The 16915-nt window shown below is 45.2% G+C and overlaps 1 protein-coding gene across 7 annotated transcripts in view; it reads left to right on the plus strand.

Annotated features, from left to right (window-relative positions):
* The window catches only part of LCLAT1 (lysocardiolipin acyltransferase 1), a 91179-nt gene extending 83436 nt beyond the window's left edge, over positions 1-7743 (plus strand). For all 7 annotated transcript variants that reach the window (XM_068675889.1, XM_068675887.1, XM_068675888.1 and 4 more), the window contains one exon: positions 3664-7743. In XM_068675889.1, coding sequence (XP_068531990.1) covers positions 3664-4172 — 509 coding nt within the window. In that variant the 3' untranslated portion in view covers positions 4173-7743. The remainder of the gene's footprint in view (positions 1-3663) is intronic.
* The last annotated feature ends 9172 nt before the right edge of the window (positions 7744-16915 follow it).

Below are 16915 nucleotides of genomic sequence, written 5' to 3' on the forward strand. Positions count from 1 at the left end.
TGCTCAGCATTGCTCAGTCCCAGGTATGAGCAAGGAAGTGTCCTTGCCACTGGCGTGACTCATTACTGAGGAACGAGCCGTGCTTGAGCAATCCTTGTAGTGCAGCGGATGAGCCTGGTGCAACCAATCCATATATTTGGGACTGTGATCTGGGACAGAGCATCACTTCTGGCAGTTTTGAATCTGCAAATGTATTTGAAAAAAAGCCTAAAATAGTTTAATCCCGCCTTTACATTCAGGCTACTTTTTCCCCTAGAGCTGAAGTATTGTGCTGATGTATTATTTAACACACACTATTAAAAGTAATTTTCAGGCTATCTATGGTATCTTTATTCTGAACATAGTAAGAGACTCTTGGTTGCAAGGTTTTATAATGTTGGGTTGTGAGATAAAAGGGTTGTCTGTGCACACACAAAGGGCAGTGGCACAACAGCAGGCAGGGAAACCCCAAAACCCAGACAGAGAAACAGAGCCCCTGCCCCAGTTCCAACCAGGGCTGTCATGGGAGTGCCATCAGCTGTGAGCACGGGTGGACGTTCATCACGGTGCTCCTGCCCATCACCTTACAGACTGATGAGGGTTGCTGCTTGCAGGGCTTTTGGAATCATTATGAGGTGCAGAGAAGAGCATTTGGGGATTGTGCAAGATTTATGGGATATTTAGGAACCAGTTATTGAAGCAGCTGTGAGTTGGGTACTGGGGAGATCAGATGGGTCGCAAGTTAGCTACTAAAGGGATTACAAGGTCCAAGCCACCAGCTGGGGGTACTATAGATTCCGGGGTCAGCCGAGACCAGTTTGTGTGTATGTTTCTCTCTGCTTGAGGCGACTGGAGAAGAGAGGACCAAAGACCAGCTACTGGCTGACCCCAAATGTCTAAGGTCAGTTGCTGGGGGATCAGCAGCGTGTGTGCTTCTGTGCAATGGGTCTGCACCAGCCCCTAGGAAGGGGCTGCAGCCCAAGGGGCACATGTGTCCAGCTCCTGGGGAGACCAAGGCTCCAGGACCAGTTGCTGGGAGAATCCCTATGGATGTATGTTTGTACCTAAGTTCCACTGGCAGACCTTTATCCCAGTCAGCTGGAGAGGGGAATGTGATGGGGCCATTTGTGTTTGCCTAAGTGTAATGTTTCCTGCCCACATTGATCCATGGCTGTCCCTGTGTCTGTATTGTACCTGCTTATCTGTGTGCATACCTACTGGGAGTATGTGCTCACACTTGCTCCCAGCTGGTCTGTGGAACTGGGGGCTGCAGCATCCTCACCTCTAATGGGTTGGCAACTCGACACCGAACAAAAATCCTGATGGAATAGCTGGTGTAGCGAGAGAATATGTCCTAGTTTTTCCTTGGAAACATTTTTTTGAGCAGTTACCTTTCTCTGATGCTGTTTGTTTTGGCTGCGAGCCTGGCAAATTCTTCCCATGCCACATATAAGTGCACTGCCCGAAGTGACCAGCTGTGCATTGTGGTTACTTGAAGTAATGTTGTGTATCCACATACCTGAAGCATAAATAACTTTGACTGGAGCACAGAATGCTTACAAAGAAAAGTAACGGTGCTTTTGAGCTGTTCTGTTATCCAAAAATAGAGATTGCAGCATGTATTAATCATCTACCTTGTGTTTATAGCTGTGTAACAATAACCACAGACAAATTTTGTTAACCATTCCTGAGTGCAGCAGTAAGCTTTCTTTTTCCAAGGTGCTTCTGCAAAGTGTAGGACAGCATACTGTTCATAGGTGTGAAGGGCTTATGGGTCTTCTGCTACAGAGTGAAGGTCACAAGAACCTAAAGCTACTGAAACTGGTGTTTTTGTCCTGAGTAGCTGGGGTACCTGCCTGATGATTTGGGTTTAATTTTGCATCTGGAATGTAATTTAACTAAGAAACCTCCATTGTGAATGTTACCTGATTTGCTCTGTCCTTGTCACCCAGCACTGCAGAGGATGGGCAGGTTCTTTAGGGATCCTTGGCAGAATGAAGACCGGCCACAGGGTTGTGGTTATAATTAGAGATTTATTATTGCATTAAAAAAAAATAAATCCATCAACATAGCTCATCAGCTACAATTCCTACCACTTAGTATAGCTTATCGTGGTGCAGAATTTCTAGAATTCTGATTTACAAAGGCTTTTCAAGTCCCTGCAGCAGCCCCTCTGCAGATACAGCCCAATTCTTATTAATCAGCACACAATACAGTCATAACCTGGACTCAGGCTTTATGTACAAGAACATGAGTCATTCCCTCAGTCCTCAAAGGGAGCAGATGACAGCGGAGGCATCCCTGCCACAGGGGAATGGTGGGTTTTGCTGTCCTGCAGCAGTTCCAGTCTAACTCCTTAGGACTTGCTGCCGTGTGATTTTATATCACCATCTATCTCCTGGCAACCCATTGCCTGGTATTGATAGAGCTGGTTGGCGTAATTACCCTGTCTGTCAGTCAGTGCTCCCCATACCGTCCTGGTGACTCAGCACTTGCCTTCCGACATCGCAACTGTAGGCAGCATTTAGTCTCCAATTCTATTTTGCCCTGAGACAGCCAGCAAAATAGAAACAGCAAGACAAGATAAATTACTGCTGGCAGAACTTAGCTGCTCTGTAATGTCCAGTGCACCGTGCACCTATTTTTAGATCGGTTTTACACTGGCAGAATTTTCTCTATACAATCCAAAAAGAATGGCTGGTCAAAGGCCAAGGGTAAAAAGGGTATGTAGAAAGAGCATCCATGTAAAAATGGTTAGTACAAAGATGCGATTGTAAAGCCTACTTTGGCAATAATGCTCTGCTCTCAGACTGTTGGCTTGATAAGGCACAGTAATGAAGAGTGGAGTTTTTTCGTCAGCATCCCCTTGAATTTCTAATCTACAATTGCTTTTTACATGGTTCAATATAGTCTGGTGAAACAGCTAACAATATGAGGTTTACGTAAAGCTCAGCTTTTCCACTGTTTATACCACACTTAGTGTTTGCCAGATCTGGAATGCAGTAGGCAACAGCTCACCCTGTCAGAGTACTGGGTTGTCAAATTGTAAAAAATGGTGTTAACTGGAGCACCCTGCCAAACTGGCTGAGCTACGGAGAGCTTCCTCAGCCTTTGTAAGGAACTCTAGATATAATGAACTCCTGTTATTTACATTGTGTATGCTTCAGGTATATCTTCTTAGATCATCCATAAATTAGGACTGCGTGCTGCTTGCTCCAGATCAAATTTCAAACTCATTCTTTTGCCATTGTTACAGCATATAACATTGTTATTCATATTTGATTAGTTAAAGGTAATTTCAGTTTGCAGCACAGGTATGGACTATTTTGGAAGATTGTAACAGATTTCTCTTGCGTGCTCTGTTCTTTTTCCAAAATCAGATGTGCATCTTCTCTCCTTCAAATTTGATTTTATCCTCTTACTCACTGTGTTGTACATTAGTTTGTACAAATTAGTATAATTTTGTTCCAAAAAGTTTTTGCTGGGATTCAGAAGAGGTAATGGATGGGAAACCTGTGACCTCTCAGCCTTCAAATTCCAGAAGATAAAACAAACCCTGTGTAGCTAATGCATCTTTGGGATTTCTGCCACCATTTTGACAGTTTTCAATCGTGCCTTGAAGTGATGAGTGTTTTGGTTGCTGTATTATCTGTATTGATCTTTTACCCCAAATCTTTCTTCTAGGTAACAACCTCGATGCTATCCATGACATAACTGTGGCATACCCCCAAAACATTCCTCAGACGGAGAAGCACCTTTTGAATGGAAACTTCCCAAAGGAGATTCACTTCCATGTCCAGAGATACCCCATAGAGACAGTGCCCACTTCTAAGGAGGAGTTGCAGCTTTGGTGCCAGAAGCGTTGGGAAGAAAAAGAGGAGAGACTCCGACACTTCTATGAAGGTGGAAAGTGCTTTGACAAAACAAGGCAAAGCGTTATTCCACCATGCAAATCTGAACTCAGGGTCTTTGCAGTTAAGTGCATCTCGCTTCTGTATTGGACAGTGTTCCCACTGGGGATGTTTGCACTGCTGTACCTGTACCGCTTTGCACGATGGTACTTTGTGGCCATGGTAGTCTTTTTTGTTGTGCAGCAGAAAATATTTGGTGGGTTGGAGCTAATTGAACTTGCTTGTCATCAATATTTTAAAAAGCAACAGAAATTTATCGACACAAAAATGAAAAACAATTAACTCTTGGGTAGAGAAGGATGTAAAAATTCGATGATGATTTTGAGACATCCTGCAAATTCTATGAACAGGGAAGAATTTTTGCATGAGAATTGTCTTTTACTATCATCACTGTCTGTTAGACATTTGCACTTAGTTCTGTGAAAAGAAAGAAAAACGTTAGTTATTGCTACATGTGAAAATGTTTTTATCTCAATCTAATTTCAACATTGCTCTTGCAAGCAGCTAGCAACTGCATCCTGCTGTAATTAAGAAACACTTTGCTGGATTATTAAACAATCAAAAGGATGCTAGTAACTGTGATATGCATTGAACTTTCATATACCAATCCAAACTGTCCGGCTAAGAGATAGGATTTCTGTGTAATCACGTTAGAAAGTGAGCACCAGATTTGAAAAGCTGTTAAGTCTACCGATGGTTTGATGGTAAGTAGAAGTTGGAGGAGGATTTTTGTTTCCTTTTTTTTGCTATTTCAAATATTCAAACTTACTATAAAATATTTTTACCGGAGCTTTTCCAAACACTACTGAACCTAGCACACTAGTCACCTACTCTGGCTCAGTCAACCAGAAGTTTTTTTTAAGCCTTGCAGCATTGTGTTTTAGTACAGAAAACAGTGCTGGCTCTGCCTCCGTTTAAGTCTTAACAGTATTTAACAGACCTGTGCACATAGGTTTTGATTTCTTATTGTTTTTTCATACTGCTTTGGTTCCCTTCTTAGCTGTGAGAGACTTGGTCCTACTGTGGTATATAGAGTTGCAAGATAGGGGAGCTGGGCTTTTTTGGTTGTTGATGTTGTTTTATTGGTGGTTTGTTTTTTTGTTTTTTTTTCCTTCTGGTAGAGGTAAAAATAAGTGTCTGTCTCGGAGTAGCTGGCAAATATTTTCTCAAAGAGGTCTCATTGTAGACATTATCTAATTGCAAATACCTTTTCTTTTTTTTTTTTTTCTTTCAGAAGCCAAGATATCTTTTCTTTGAAGTGTTTAGTTCTGTTTTCACATTGCTTCCTTAGACATTTCAATTGTCTAAACACTGGACAGTTGTCAAAATACCGGGCAGGAAGATTGTCTTTTCTGTGCATGCCAGCAAGACCTGCTGAAATGCATCTGATGCAACAGTTGTCTCCATATAGGTACTACAAGAGATAGGGTTCAGGCTATCACAGCACAGAGAAATTGAGTTACCTCTTCCCTTTGCACTATTTTCATTGATTGTCTGATTATATCATTCCTTTTCCATATTCACTTGCAATTTTACATTGTTTTTTTGGGCCCCAACTTTCCCTTTGTTCATGACATTCAGAAAACCTGGGGGTTTAAACTCTGGCAGCGTATTTTGCAAGTGTATTTATTTCTTGTTGTATGTAATAAGAGTAACGATTGTGGTCGCACAGTGAAAGGCACAAACATTGCCAGCACTTAGGAGACACTTCAGATTAGGTTTGTTGTTCAGCCTCAAAAATGTTAGACCACCTGGTCACATGTATTGCTGCAAAACTTTCCTGAGTTTTGAGTTAAACCCAACTGGCCTGGCTCTGTATGTTGAGCTGCATTGCTCCGAAATGTAAATGTGCAGAGTGCAAGGTGTATCTTGTACTGTGCTGCCCATCTCAAGCACTGGGGTAGTACTGTGGGCACACCTATTTTCTTCTACATTACAACACTTAACATGTTGGCTAATATGTTTGTATCAAAGGCCATTTTTGTAATGAATCACCAGCCTCGATTCAACTGTCCCTCGCAAGACGACAAGTATTTTTTAATCCGTGCTAATAACTGTTTATTATGCAGAAAGTTCTTGAAGCTATCTATTTTACTCTAATTTTTTAACCCTTTTTTCTTAAAAAAAAAAATAATTGGAAGTAGGTTTATATTTAAGATTATATTTCTTAATGATTTTTTCATATTTATATTTGAGTACCTAAAAACTTAATAACTGGTGTTTTGTTGCAGTTCTTGTGCAGTATGATGACATTTGTTAATGTAATCCTGTGATATCAAAGACATTTAGGCAAAACCTTAAATCTGCATAGCTTGTGTTTTTTTTTTTGCTTTGTGCTGTGTTTTGTGCAGTTCTCTACATGTCCAGGTACTGTCATTGCAAGAGAAAATTGAAGAACTTCGTTTATAGTTAATGCAAAGGAGATCTAAAAGGCTTTTATTTTGTCCTGAGCTGTGGTTGTGCTTTCACACCGCATGTAAACGTGGCCAGACTGCTCCAATAGCCTAAGGAATCTAGTCTTCAGGAATTATTTCAGAGGGTAGGTTACATGATGGTGACATAAGTACCAATTACACTTTTTTTCAGTCATTCAGAGAACTTTGTGATGTCATAAAATGTATGAGAAACTTCAGCATGAGTCTTAGTCATAGAGCTGAAAGACTTCTAGTATATTTTTATGTGTTTGATTAGAGTTGGACTCTGAAAATTAAATAAAATAAATGAAATAAAATCCCTTAAAAGGGATTTTCTGTCCAGCCAGAGCCAAATATATAACCTACTGTAATGTGGTAAACATCCTGCAATTCTGCAATTCAGATTGAACAGAAATAACTTCTTGTGAGCTGCAAATGCCACATTTGCACTGCCTGACTCCATAAAGCAGGGCAGCACATGAGAAATCCTCTTCTCGCAAGGAAGGGTGTTGACTTTGAGACAGATGTAAATTTTCAAATTATATGTATCATTTTCCAATTTAATTAGAAATGCAAGACAAAAAAATGTTTAAAAAGTGATTGAAGAGCTGTGAGAGATCTTTGAATGTTTTTTTCCTCTTTGGTCAAAATGTAGCTTTTACTCAAAAGGTTTTAATATGCAGATTTTGGGTAGAATATCTTGTTCTTATTCACTGTTTCCTTATTTGAACTACACTTATTAAGACGTGCTGGGTAAATTATTTTAAAGTATTTTCAATGCTGTTAGATTAAAGGTGCTAGTACACCAGGAATCAAACACACCTATCTTTGGTGGACAGCATTTTGCCACCAAGATTTGTCTTACTTTTTAGCATGGTTTGTCATGGCTTATGTCCTATTGTAGTCTCAGTAGCCACACTGTTCAGCAGTGACTACTCCTGCTACAGCACCTTCATCTCTGCCAGGTCTTCCTTATGTTATTTGAGGGAAATGGCATGTTTTTCTTGCTTTTGAAGATACTCTTTCTTTGTTCAGTCGAATGTTTCCTTATTAGCACTGTGGGTTTCTTTCTCTTTGCTCAGAACTGAAAGATTACAATCCTGTCCTCTGTATGTGTCCTTAAACTCATCTGGGTAAGAGAACATCAGACCAAGATATTTCTCTTATGTTCAATGCCGCAAGGCCCCAGGCTGCTCTGTGAGTTCTTGTCATGATCATACAAAACATGGTTCCTAGTTTTGTGCATTGAATCAATCTCCGTTGTTTAAAAAGATCAGTGTTTTTATAACTTGCTTTTATACGGACGTCATAGGAATGAAAACACCAGGACACTACAAACCTACAGAAAAACTTAGTTTTCAAAATCCAGTGATTATATTAGGATATTTTAACCATGTATCAATTACTCTACAGCCACAATAAAGACCTGAAGCATTGCATGTGTTTAATTTTACTGTTTTCATTTCAGCGTGTGACATAAACTGCACACATCCATAAGGAACAAACCTTGTCTTCGCTCAGATGGGTGTCTGATTTGGGTAGACTGGTGTCCCTTCAGGTAATTGACTGATGGTTTGTAGCTGTTGAGGTGACACATTTCCCTACTGTTCATAACAAGTTGGAAAGAGACAATTATACACGTTCTTGTAGCCTGTCCCTGTAAAACAATGTGGAAAACTTTGTATAGGAAGTGTAGCTCAGTATTTACCTTGTTTTGCTTCTTAGCCAGAATTAGCTGTGGCTTGAAAAGGAGTGTTAGGTGTCGATATGGAGATCATTCTTCAGCTTGAGGTATATCCTTTTATTACCACTGTAATTACTGACACAAACAATGGTCTGTAGCAAGGTTTACTTCCTTATAGGACCTGTTTTTTTATATAACTTTGCAGGCTCATTGATTTCTCTCTCCGTTGTCTGGAAACTGGTGTGGAAGGGTGAGAGCTGTGTTTCTCGGGAGCTGCTGAGGTACTTGTCACTGAGGTAGGTCTGCAAGGTTACAGCAAGCTAGGCCTGCCTCTTCACGTGGTGTGAAGCTTAAAGGCGGTCTCGCGGCTTTGCGCTGCTAATGACAGAAAGTGCTATGTTAGTGAGAGAGCACGTAAATAGGGATTAATGAGGAGGGAGCCTGTGGTTTTCTTATCCATTGGATGTGAGCACTGGGGATGAGCAGGAGAGGTTGCATTAGCTGCTTCCTGCTGAGTCTTCACAGAAGAAAAATCCTTACCAAGCCTTTTGCATCATTTAGGGCTCAGAGGGAGGAGGGAGCGAGACAAGGAGCAGCAGGGCTCAGCTTTCTCCCACTGCAGGCTCTGGCAGACCCTGGACCTGTGGTCCTGTAGATGGAGCACAAATTTCCACTGGCGGTGGGACACCACAGTACTCTGCCGAGCCTCTGAGGATCAGAGGGGCTCCAGCTCCTCAAGAGCAGCATGCCCTTCTGTTTGGTCACACTTGTCCTTTTTTTTCTCTGCCTGGTGGCAGGCCACAGTCTGGCAGGAGATGGTTGGTCCAGAAGCAAAAGCAGAGCTGTTTTTTTAGTTATGGGACCATCCCTCATCCCCCTTCTAGTGCGTGAAGCTGCCAGCAAGGGATGCAGGCAGCCAGAAGAGATCAGATCATTGACTGGTAGGTAAAGATAGGAATAAAGGTTAAATACTTCAGCTTTAATTAGCTTCATTATTCTGAGCCGTTACATAAAAGCTGTTAAAGTTATAACAGGACGTTCTGTGTGCTTGCACGGTAGGAACAACAAATACAAGTGGAGCAGTTCTTGTCATAAATGTCCCTCGAGCCACCTCAATAGACCTCTGTGCCATCAGTATGCCGCTCACGGCCAGCCTGGCTGAGTAATGCTGAAGAAACCGTGTGCAGTGAGTGCATGTGATGGAAACAGCTCCTCCTCTTTTAAATGGTATGTGCAAGCATGACTCTGTCCCCCCGAGGCTTTCGTTGGTTTATGCCTAGCAGATCCCTGAACACTTCTCAAGGAGAGACGTCAGGACAAACCCACCAACGTGAGACAGAGCTTCCCCAGTCCTCTTCATCGGGCTCTTGCTGCACATGCCACAAGGACCCAGAGGCCATGGGCTAAAAATCACCATGCAAACACATCACTTATATAGGCATTTGTTATGTCTATTAATTATCATTCATAATCATTCATACTGTATTTTGAATGCTTTATTTAATGATTATTCTGCATTTTGCCACTTACAGATTTGCTACTTATAGTAGCATCGGAGTCGTAAAGTTATCAGGCATGAATCTTGTAAGAACACAGCCCAGCTCCATTTAAGCCTTGCTGTTACCAAGTTCCTGAATGTTTTAGGCTTTCTGTATTGATACAACATGCAATTAGGTGCTCTCATTGCTCTATTAACAAAACCAGGTACCTTTTCTTAACAAAACCACATTCCTTTTCCAGTGGTAAACCATGGTAAACCTGGCTGTGAAGCCCTTTGCTTCCTCCTGACTGGCCAAATGCTCTGACATACAATCAAGAAACAAACTCAGGTTTTAGCTAGGCCTCTCCAAATCCCAGCTGGCCTTATTTGTATTCACTGCCAGGTCAGTATTGCTAAAAGCCTTCATACAGGCAACATCTCAGATGTCAGCAGTGAGAAGGGGCATGACAACACTCAAGCACCAAACCTTCCTCACCTTTCTGCTTCTTATCTACTAATTGCAGCTGAGTCCCAATTTCAGGTGTATTTTAAAAGCTAATTAACTAAAACTTCCCAAAACAAATGTGTGGAGCTAGTCAGAGATGCTGGAGACTCAGCTTTAAGAGTCCAGGAAGCCCTGAAGAGGAAAAGATGTTCTGCATCCCTGGCTCCCGTGCGAGCTGCTCCACCTTTCCTTCTCCTGGCAGCAGTGTGGATAGGTTGTGCCAAAACTGGAGTCCTGCCAGGGCTACTGAACCTCCCCAAGTAATTGATTAAGCCTATGTAGAAGGAAGCCAGTGAGAACAGAAGATGGCTAAAATAAAACAAACAGCAAGGCAGCCATTCATACCCTTGGCAGACGCGTCTCAGTTCCGGGTGGCCTGTGTGTGCACAGCAAGGACAGATAATGCCTATTAGAGCAATTTATCTAATTGAAGTGGTCTGTATTTATCAGAAGTGCGTTGAGTGCACGGTTTGAGGGTTGGATGTCCAGCATTTTGGAGAACATCAGCCCTACTAATGAATCAGCAGGGAGAAGAACCTAAAAATATGACTGGGTTCTAGGAGGACGTGTCCTGGAGCTTAGAGGGACAAGTTCAGGCTGCACAAATGGCCTTCCTGGCACTGGCTTTGTCTGGGATGTTAGCTCAGATGCTCCTCACCTCTGAGGAAGCAGGACCCATGCTGCAGCAAAATCTCAGCTTGACAAGGATGCTGCATGTACCCCACCAGGGGATACTTCACCCAGTGACATGTGCCATCTGATACATAAATTAACATTTTCCCCCCAGCTTTCAGAAAAGGTTTACACCAGGCTCTGTGATGGCACAAAGGTTTAGCACATGCCTAATTTTTTTCAGGCACTGCTAATTAAATGAGTCTACTGGGATGGGTGGTGTGTGTTAACCCAGGTGGCAAAGTGCTGGTCTGTAGGTCCCTCATTGTCCTCCTGTCCATGCCTGGTGGAGAGACTGAATAAAGTGTGTTGGATACTGCAGGAAGATGCAGAATTTAAATTAATTCCTCTTCCTTCTCAGTAGTAAAAACGTTTCTCTGCTAAGAACCCCTTGATTAATTGATCCTGCAATTGACAAATCAAGGATGGGAATTCATAAAATCCAATTGAAATGGAGGAAAACAGCAATTATGCACCATCTGATGCAGTCAGCGATGTCACGGGAAGAAATGACTGCAGAAAAATAGAGTCTTGTGCTGGAGGAGCCTTCATTAAGATGTGGCGAGGGTATTATTAAGTAAAAGAACATTGATTTTGTTTGAAGGATTTGGCCATCCATATTAAATGTAATCTTGGTAATGTAATCTCAGTAGTTGCTTTAAATGTCAGATTCACTTGCTGGGGTTGCTGCTGGAAAATGAAAATTAAAAATTCATTCTCTATTGCCCACTGGACTCCATGATGGGCTCTGCCCGTACAGGGAAAAAATAGCATATGAGTTTACGATAGGGAATATCATAGAATCCTAGAATCATTAAGGTTGGAAAAGACCTCCAGGATCATCTGGTCCAACCATGCCCCTACCACCAATATTACCCACTAAGCCACATCCTAAGCACCGCGTCCAACTTTTCCTAAATACCCCCAGGGTTGCTGACTCCCCTCTGTGCAGGTATTTATGTGTGTGTGTGCATGCATTTGCAGCAAACTTCAACTGGACTGGCCAGTGAGTAGGTGACCCATGAAGCAAGTAAGAGGTCCAGGGATCTGGGCAGGAGAGCTGAGTGGACAGAGAGCCTGCACTGGTACTTGAGGGATCCACTGGGGGTGCTGGATGGACGGAGGGGCCATGCCACTCGTGGGATCCAGGCAGGGGTGCTGAGCAGACAGGTCATGCCAGGGACTCGAAGGATCTGTGAACGTGTATGTGCCTGTGAACCTAGAGAGGCCTGTGTGTGTGCCTTCACTAGTGAACTTCTATCTCTACCAGCCGGAGAGGAGGAAGGGGTCTCGGCTGTCTGTTTCTGTGTTTTATATGAGTGCTGTTGAAGGCAGTCCTTGGCTGGGGCAGCCTGTGTGACCGGTCGTGTCCATGTCCTATTTCTTTCTGTGTCTCTGGAACAGGTGCTCAGCTTTGCCACCAGCTGAATTTGCAGAGGGGAAAGAAGCAGCTGCATTCCCGAGCCTGCACAGAGATCCTGGGTCCCCTGGCACAGGAGTAGTCCAGGGCTGGGGTGACTGCAGGAGGCAGCCGCACTTGCATCACTTTTTACCTCATTTAACATGGAGGGTTTGGACAGTTATTCCTGAGCCCACCTCAACCAGCGGGTGCAGGGTAAGTGTCACTGTGGAGAGCACATTTGTTGCATAGCTCAGCTAAGAGGGCACAGCAAAAGGCACTGAAGCAATTTCCTTGTGGATCAGAAGTGTCTGCACACAGCTGAAGGTAGCAAGGCACTTGACTGTAATGGAGTCAATTTTATCCTTCAGGGTACAGCACATAAACCTTTTTATAGCCATGCACCAACAGAGCTATTCTTTTCCCCTTGCCAGCTGTTCCAAGACATTTCTGTGGCTCCCTCTCCAAGACTTTGCCTGCTCTCCTATAACTCCTGCACAGCATGGGTTTCAACTCCTGTTTGAGCACTTGGGAGCTGGATGGCAAAGAAATAGAAAGCTACTGATCCATTACCATCCGGGATAAATGGAGATAAATCCAGTTGGAGGCCAGTGAATAGAGGTGTCCCCCAGGGCTCAGTACAGGGGCCAATTCTCTTCAGTATCATTGAATTATAGAATCATAGGGGTGCCATGTTCTTCATCCCGCAGCCCTGGAGAGGGGGAGTTTTAATACAAATGGGTTTAATGGATTGAACATGAGTAGGAAATGGATTGAGCAAGGGTAGGAGGAGTCAGTGATGGGGAGGCCGCCACGTTCTCTCGCAGTACAGCAGCAGGGGATGTTTTCCATCGGACACCCGCTTTCCTGGTGCCCAACCCTGAGTCTCGAGGGCAGTGCTGAACGTGGAGCGCGGCACGCTGCTCTTAGGGGGCTGATGGCAGTGCCTGGGGCTCTGCCAGCGACCCTGCAGGCAAGCCCCAGTGGTGGCGCAGCTTCTTCTCTCGGATGTGCATCTCCAGGAACTCCCGCACATCCTCATGCAGGAACAGGGCCTCCGGTGAACAGAAGTAGGAGGGGGCAGGACGGGAGGGCAGCAGCGTGGGAGCCGTGCAGCGTGCCACCCTGTACGTGTACCTCCTGTGGGACTGCTGCACCATGGCGGGGAGAGCTCCCAGCTTGGTCTCGATGGACTTCCTCAGCGTGTGCATCCGCAGGAGCTTCCAGAAGCCCAGTCCTTGCTCCAGCCTTGCCACGGGACAAGGATCTGCACCAGCGGGCAGGCTGCCATCCTTGTGAGCTGCGTCAGAGCCTGTGGTGGGGGGCAAGCCGGCCTCGTGGCGCACAGGAGCCATCTCGACGAGCTCCTCGGCCTGTCTGGGAGGCCCAGCACGGCGGGGAGGTGTGGCTGCCCCCTGGGTGTTCAGCGCTGTGTGCTGGGGAAAGAGTCTCCTCTGCTTCCTCCTCCGCAGCACTGGCTGCCACCAGGACCTGAGGGATGTTCTCTTGGCTGGGCGCAATGAGCTGGCCGTGGCCCCGTGCCGGCAGCAGTCGCTGGAGTCCCGAGAGGAGGAGGAGTATGGACAGCAGGAGGGTCTCGCCTGCCTGGCAAGGAGCCGCTGCTGCCTCTCCCTGACAGCCTGGCTGCAGCGCCCGCAGCCCAGGTCGTAGCACAGCAGCGTGCCCAGGGCTCTGCCGCCCACCCAGAGCAGGCTGCTCCTGCAGCTGTGCGGCGCCTCAGCATCTGCAAGAGACAGGGGACGCGGAGCGCCCTGAGCAAGCGTCTGCGGGGACGGGCCCTGTGCCTGGGCCAGTGGCCAGCTGGCTTCCGTGGTGGGGCCCGGCTGCCCCCGGCTCGGCAGCAGCGGGGCCCTAGGGGACCCCAGTGCCTGCAGGAGCCAGCGCCAGGGCCAAGGAGAGCTCTACCTGAGTCGTCCGCCTTCCCGCGCCTTCCCCTGCCTCGGCTCTCGGCACAGCCCTGCTGGCAGAGAGCAGCCCCCCAGTGAGCCTGGCCCCGTCTGAGCCCACCGAGAGGCTTCGTGTCCCGTCCCTGCCCTGCCAGGCTTCCTGAGCAGGGCTGGCCTGGAGCCTCCCTCCTACCTGGTGCCGTTTGCCCGAGGTGCTGCGGCAGCAGCGCAGGGTGGCCCAGGCCACCAGGAGCAGGACGAAGCCGGGGCCGAGGCAGAGGCAGCCGTGCAGCGCCAGCCCCAGGACATCCAGCATGCTGGGACCAGAGACGAGCGTCTGTGCCATCCTCGGGAGATGCCTCTCCGTGCGACACTGGCCTCGGTGGCTGCTGTCACTGGGGATAAGGGCAGGAGTGAGACTGTGAGGTCACTGCCAGCTCTGTGACACCACCGAGCGCAGCAGAGCCCAGGCGGAGGTCCTGCACTTGGGGCACAGTCCTGCACTGGGATGCTGAGGATGCTAAAAGCCTCACAGAGCTTCAAGGAGAGTGGACACACTGATAGAAGAAAGCTCTTTGGGAAGCTTCTTACTATACAATGAACATCTGACAGCTGCTCAGTACTTCATTGCTGGAGGAGGATAGAATTTATGGGCAAGAATACTCATACTTTCGGACTAATTTTATTCTCTTCCTAATAGCCCCTAAGAGCTAAACTTGAAACAAGAGGGACTTTAACCCATATCTCCATTTGCAGTAACCATGGATAAGGAGCATCAGCATCGTTCCTTTTTGGAGGAAAAATAAATAAATAAATAAAGGTTTTGTGTTTGTTGGGTGAGTCTAGTAGTTTTGAAAAGCCACAGAGCACAGCAGGAAAATATACATGGAAAGCAAAATACAGAAGCTTTCGTGTGGTGCCAGTAATTTTTCTTTCCTTCTCTGAGAAATGAGCTGTGGACTACAAGGTGTGAGGATTTGTTCTTTCAAATGGCTGAGTCAAATTCCAGCTAAATTACAAAGAGCTGTGCAGAAACATGAAGGACACGTAATGACAATATTTTGTCATTCCTCCCTCAGACTGGAGGGGTGTAGAAAGCAGGAAGAAGAAGAAGAAAAAAAAAAAAAAAAAAAAAGCATTAAGATTCAGACAGGATTTTGATAGCAGTTATTAAATGAAATTTAAAGGTTATTTTTAAGCCCAAACCCAGGGTGCTACTCCAAGCATGAACAGCCAGGCAAATGATCTGAATTTTTGCATTTTCATAAAACTGTTTCTATGGATGTGTTTACCATATATGCAGGCAGAGCAACCTTAGGAAAACAAAAACAAAACAAACAGGGAAGAAAAAAAAATAAAAAAAGAAAGAAAGGAAAAGGAAAAGGCAAAAGAATTATAAACATTCTGCTGGGTACATTGGCAAAATGCATACCAACAGAGCCACAGCCAGAATTTGTATTTCCCTGGCATGCCTTGCTCCAGAAGAGCAACAGGGAGCAGGAACAGGATTCGGAGTAACCCATGCACTGGTTTGTCCTTCAGTACTTCCACTGTTCAACTCTGAATGCAAACATGAAGGCGATACTGAGTATTTGAAGGAGGAAACAAGGCTGACGTGTAAACTTGGCTCTGAAGGCTCTGTAATGACTCCTGTAGACCATGCAGAGCTGGGTCCTCCACCAGGATCATGCCCTGACAGTCTGTGCAAGCACCCACACAGTAAGATGTTTGCTGGAAGAAGAACAGTATCCCGCATCCTATAGTTATGGATGCTTCTAGAAAGATAGGATAAAAGAGGTTGTTTATGGATGTTGTTTTGCTTTCTTGGGTACCTTCCTGTGTCTTTGAAAGGCCATCGCCAGAACACAGTAATAATCTGAATACAGGATTTTAAGGGATTTTAATAACATTTGATGCCTATTTGCAGTTAATGATGCCTCCTTATCAAAGCCAATTGTGTTGTCTTTGTGAAAAATTTCTTTCAGCGGTGCTTTCTGGACCATGTGGCAAAAGGCAAGTCTGGAGGAGGGTATTAGAGATGGCCAAAACAGTGACTGTTTTCCATAGGGGGCAGTGTGACTGCTGGAGGTTTTGTTTCCTAGTATTCCTGTCATGAGTGCTGCAATACGGTGGCTGTTTGGGGGTTTTGCTGGCCACTTGCAGTTGGCTCAGGGATTTGTCTTTATTATTACTTATACTGCTAATCACGAGCATCACAATTTAGTACCAACCAGCCTGCTGCTGTGAGAGCTTGCAAAGCAACCTGTGCTGCTACTGACATGCAAACAGCTCCCTGTCTTCCAAGCCTTCGTATTTACCCCTTCTTGCAAACCTCTGCTGGATGCTGCCTGTCCCTTCAAGCAACAAGGGGCACTGCCACCTTATATGAAACGGGTGGCATGATAATATTGTTTGATGCCATATTTTCTGTCCTGGCGTGTGCACACTTGCCTATGTTGCTGCACTCCTGAAGCTGTGCACTGAATGATGATGAAGTGCCACTGACAGCGTCGCTTGGCAGCCCGATGCAGGTTGATGTGAGATGTGTGCTCGCCTCCTCTGCTGGCTGCCCTTCTCTGATGTCTGTAAGATCTGGAGTTGTTTTAGTTTATTTTCTTTCATGTTGTGACACGAGAATGGTTTTTGTGTGTGTGTGCACAGTGGAATAGGGATAGAGATTATCTCCTTCAAGTGCCCTCATTCTAGGTGATATCTTGCCTTGGGGCACTAGCATACACAGCTTGTTTTCAGAGGCTTGATAGTACTCAATCGTGTTTTTATTGTAATTACTTTGTGTAATACAGACCTATGGAGACAAGAAGATACCTGTGATTTTGTCTCAAGCTGTCCCTCTCGATCTTGCCTTATCTTTGTATGTTATCCTTGGGCATGGGGCAGGTCTGCTTTTCAAAGCGTCAAACCCCCGAGCTACAGTGAAAGCTGCAGGTTTGATTTTTGTGCAGA

The sequence above is a fragment of the Anas acuta genome, chromosome 3 (genome assembly GCF_963932015.1).
Source record: "Anas acuta chromosome 3, bAnaAcu1.1, whole genome shotgun sequence".
Lineage (NCBI taxonomy): Eukaryota > Metazoa > Chordata > Aves > Anseriformes > Anatidae > Anas > Anas acuta.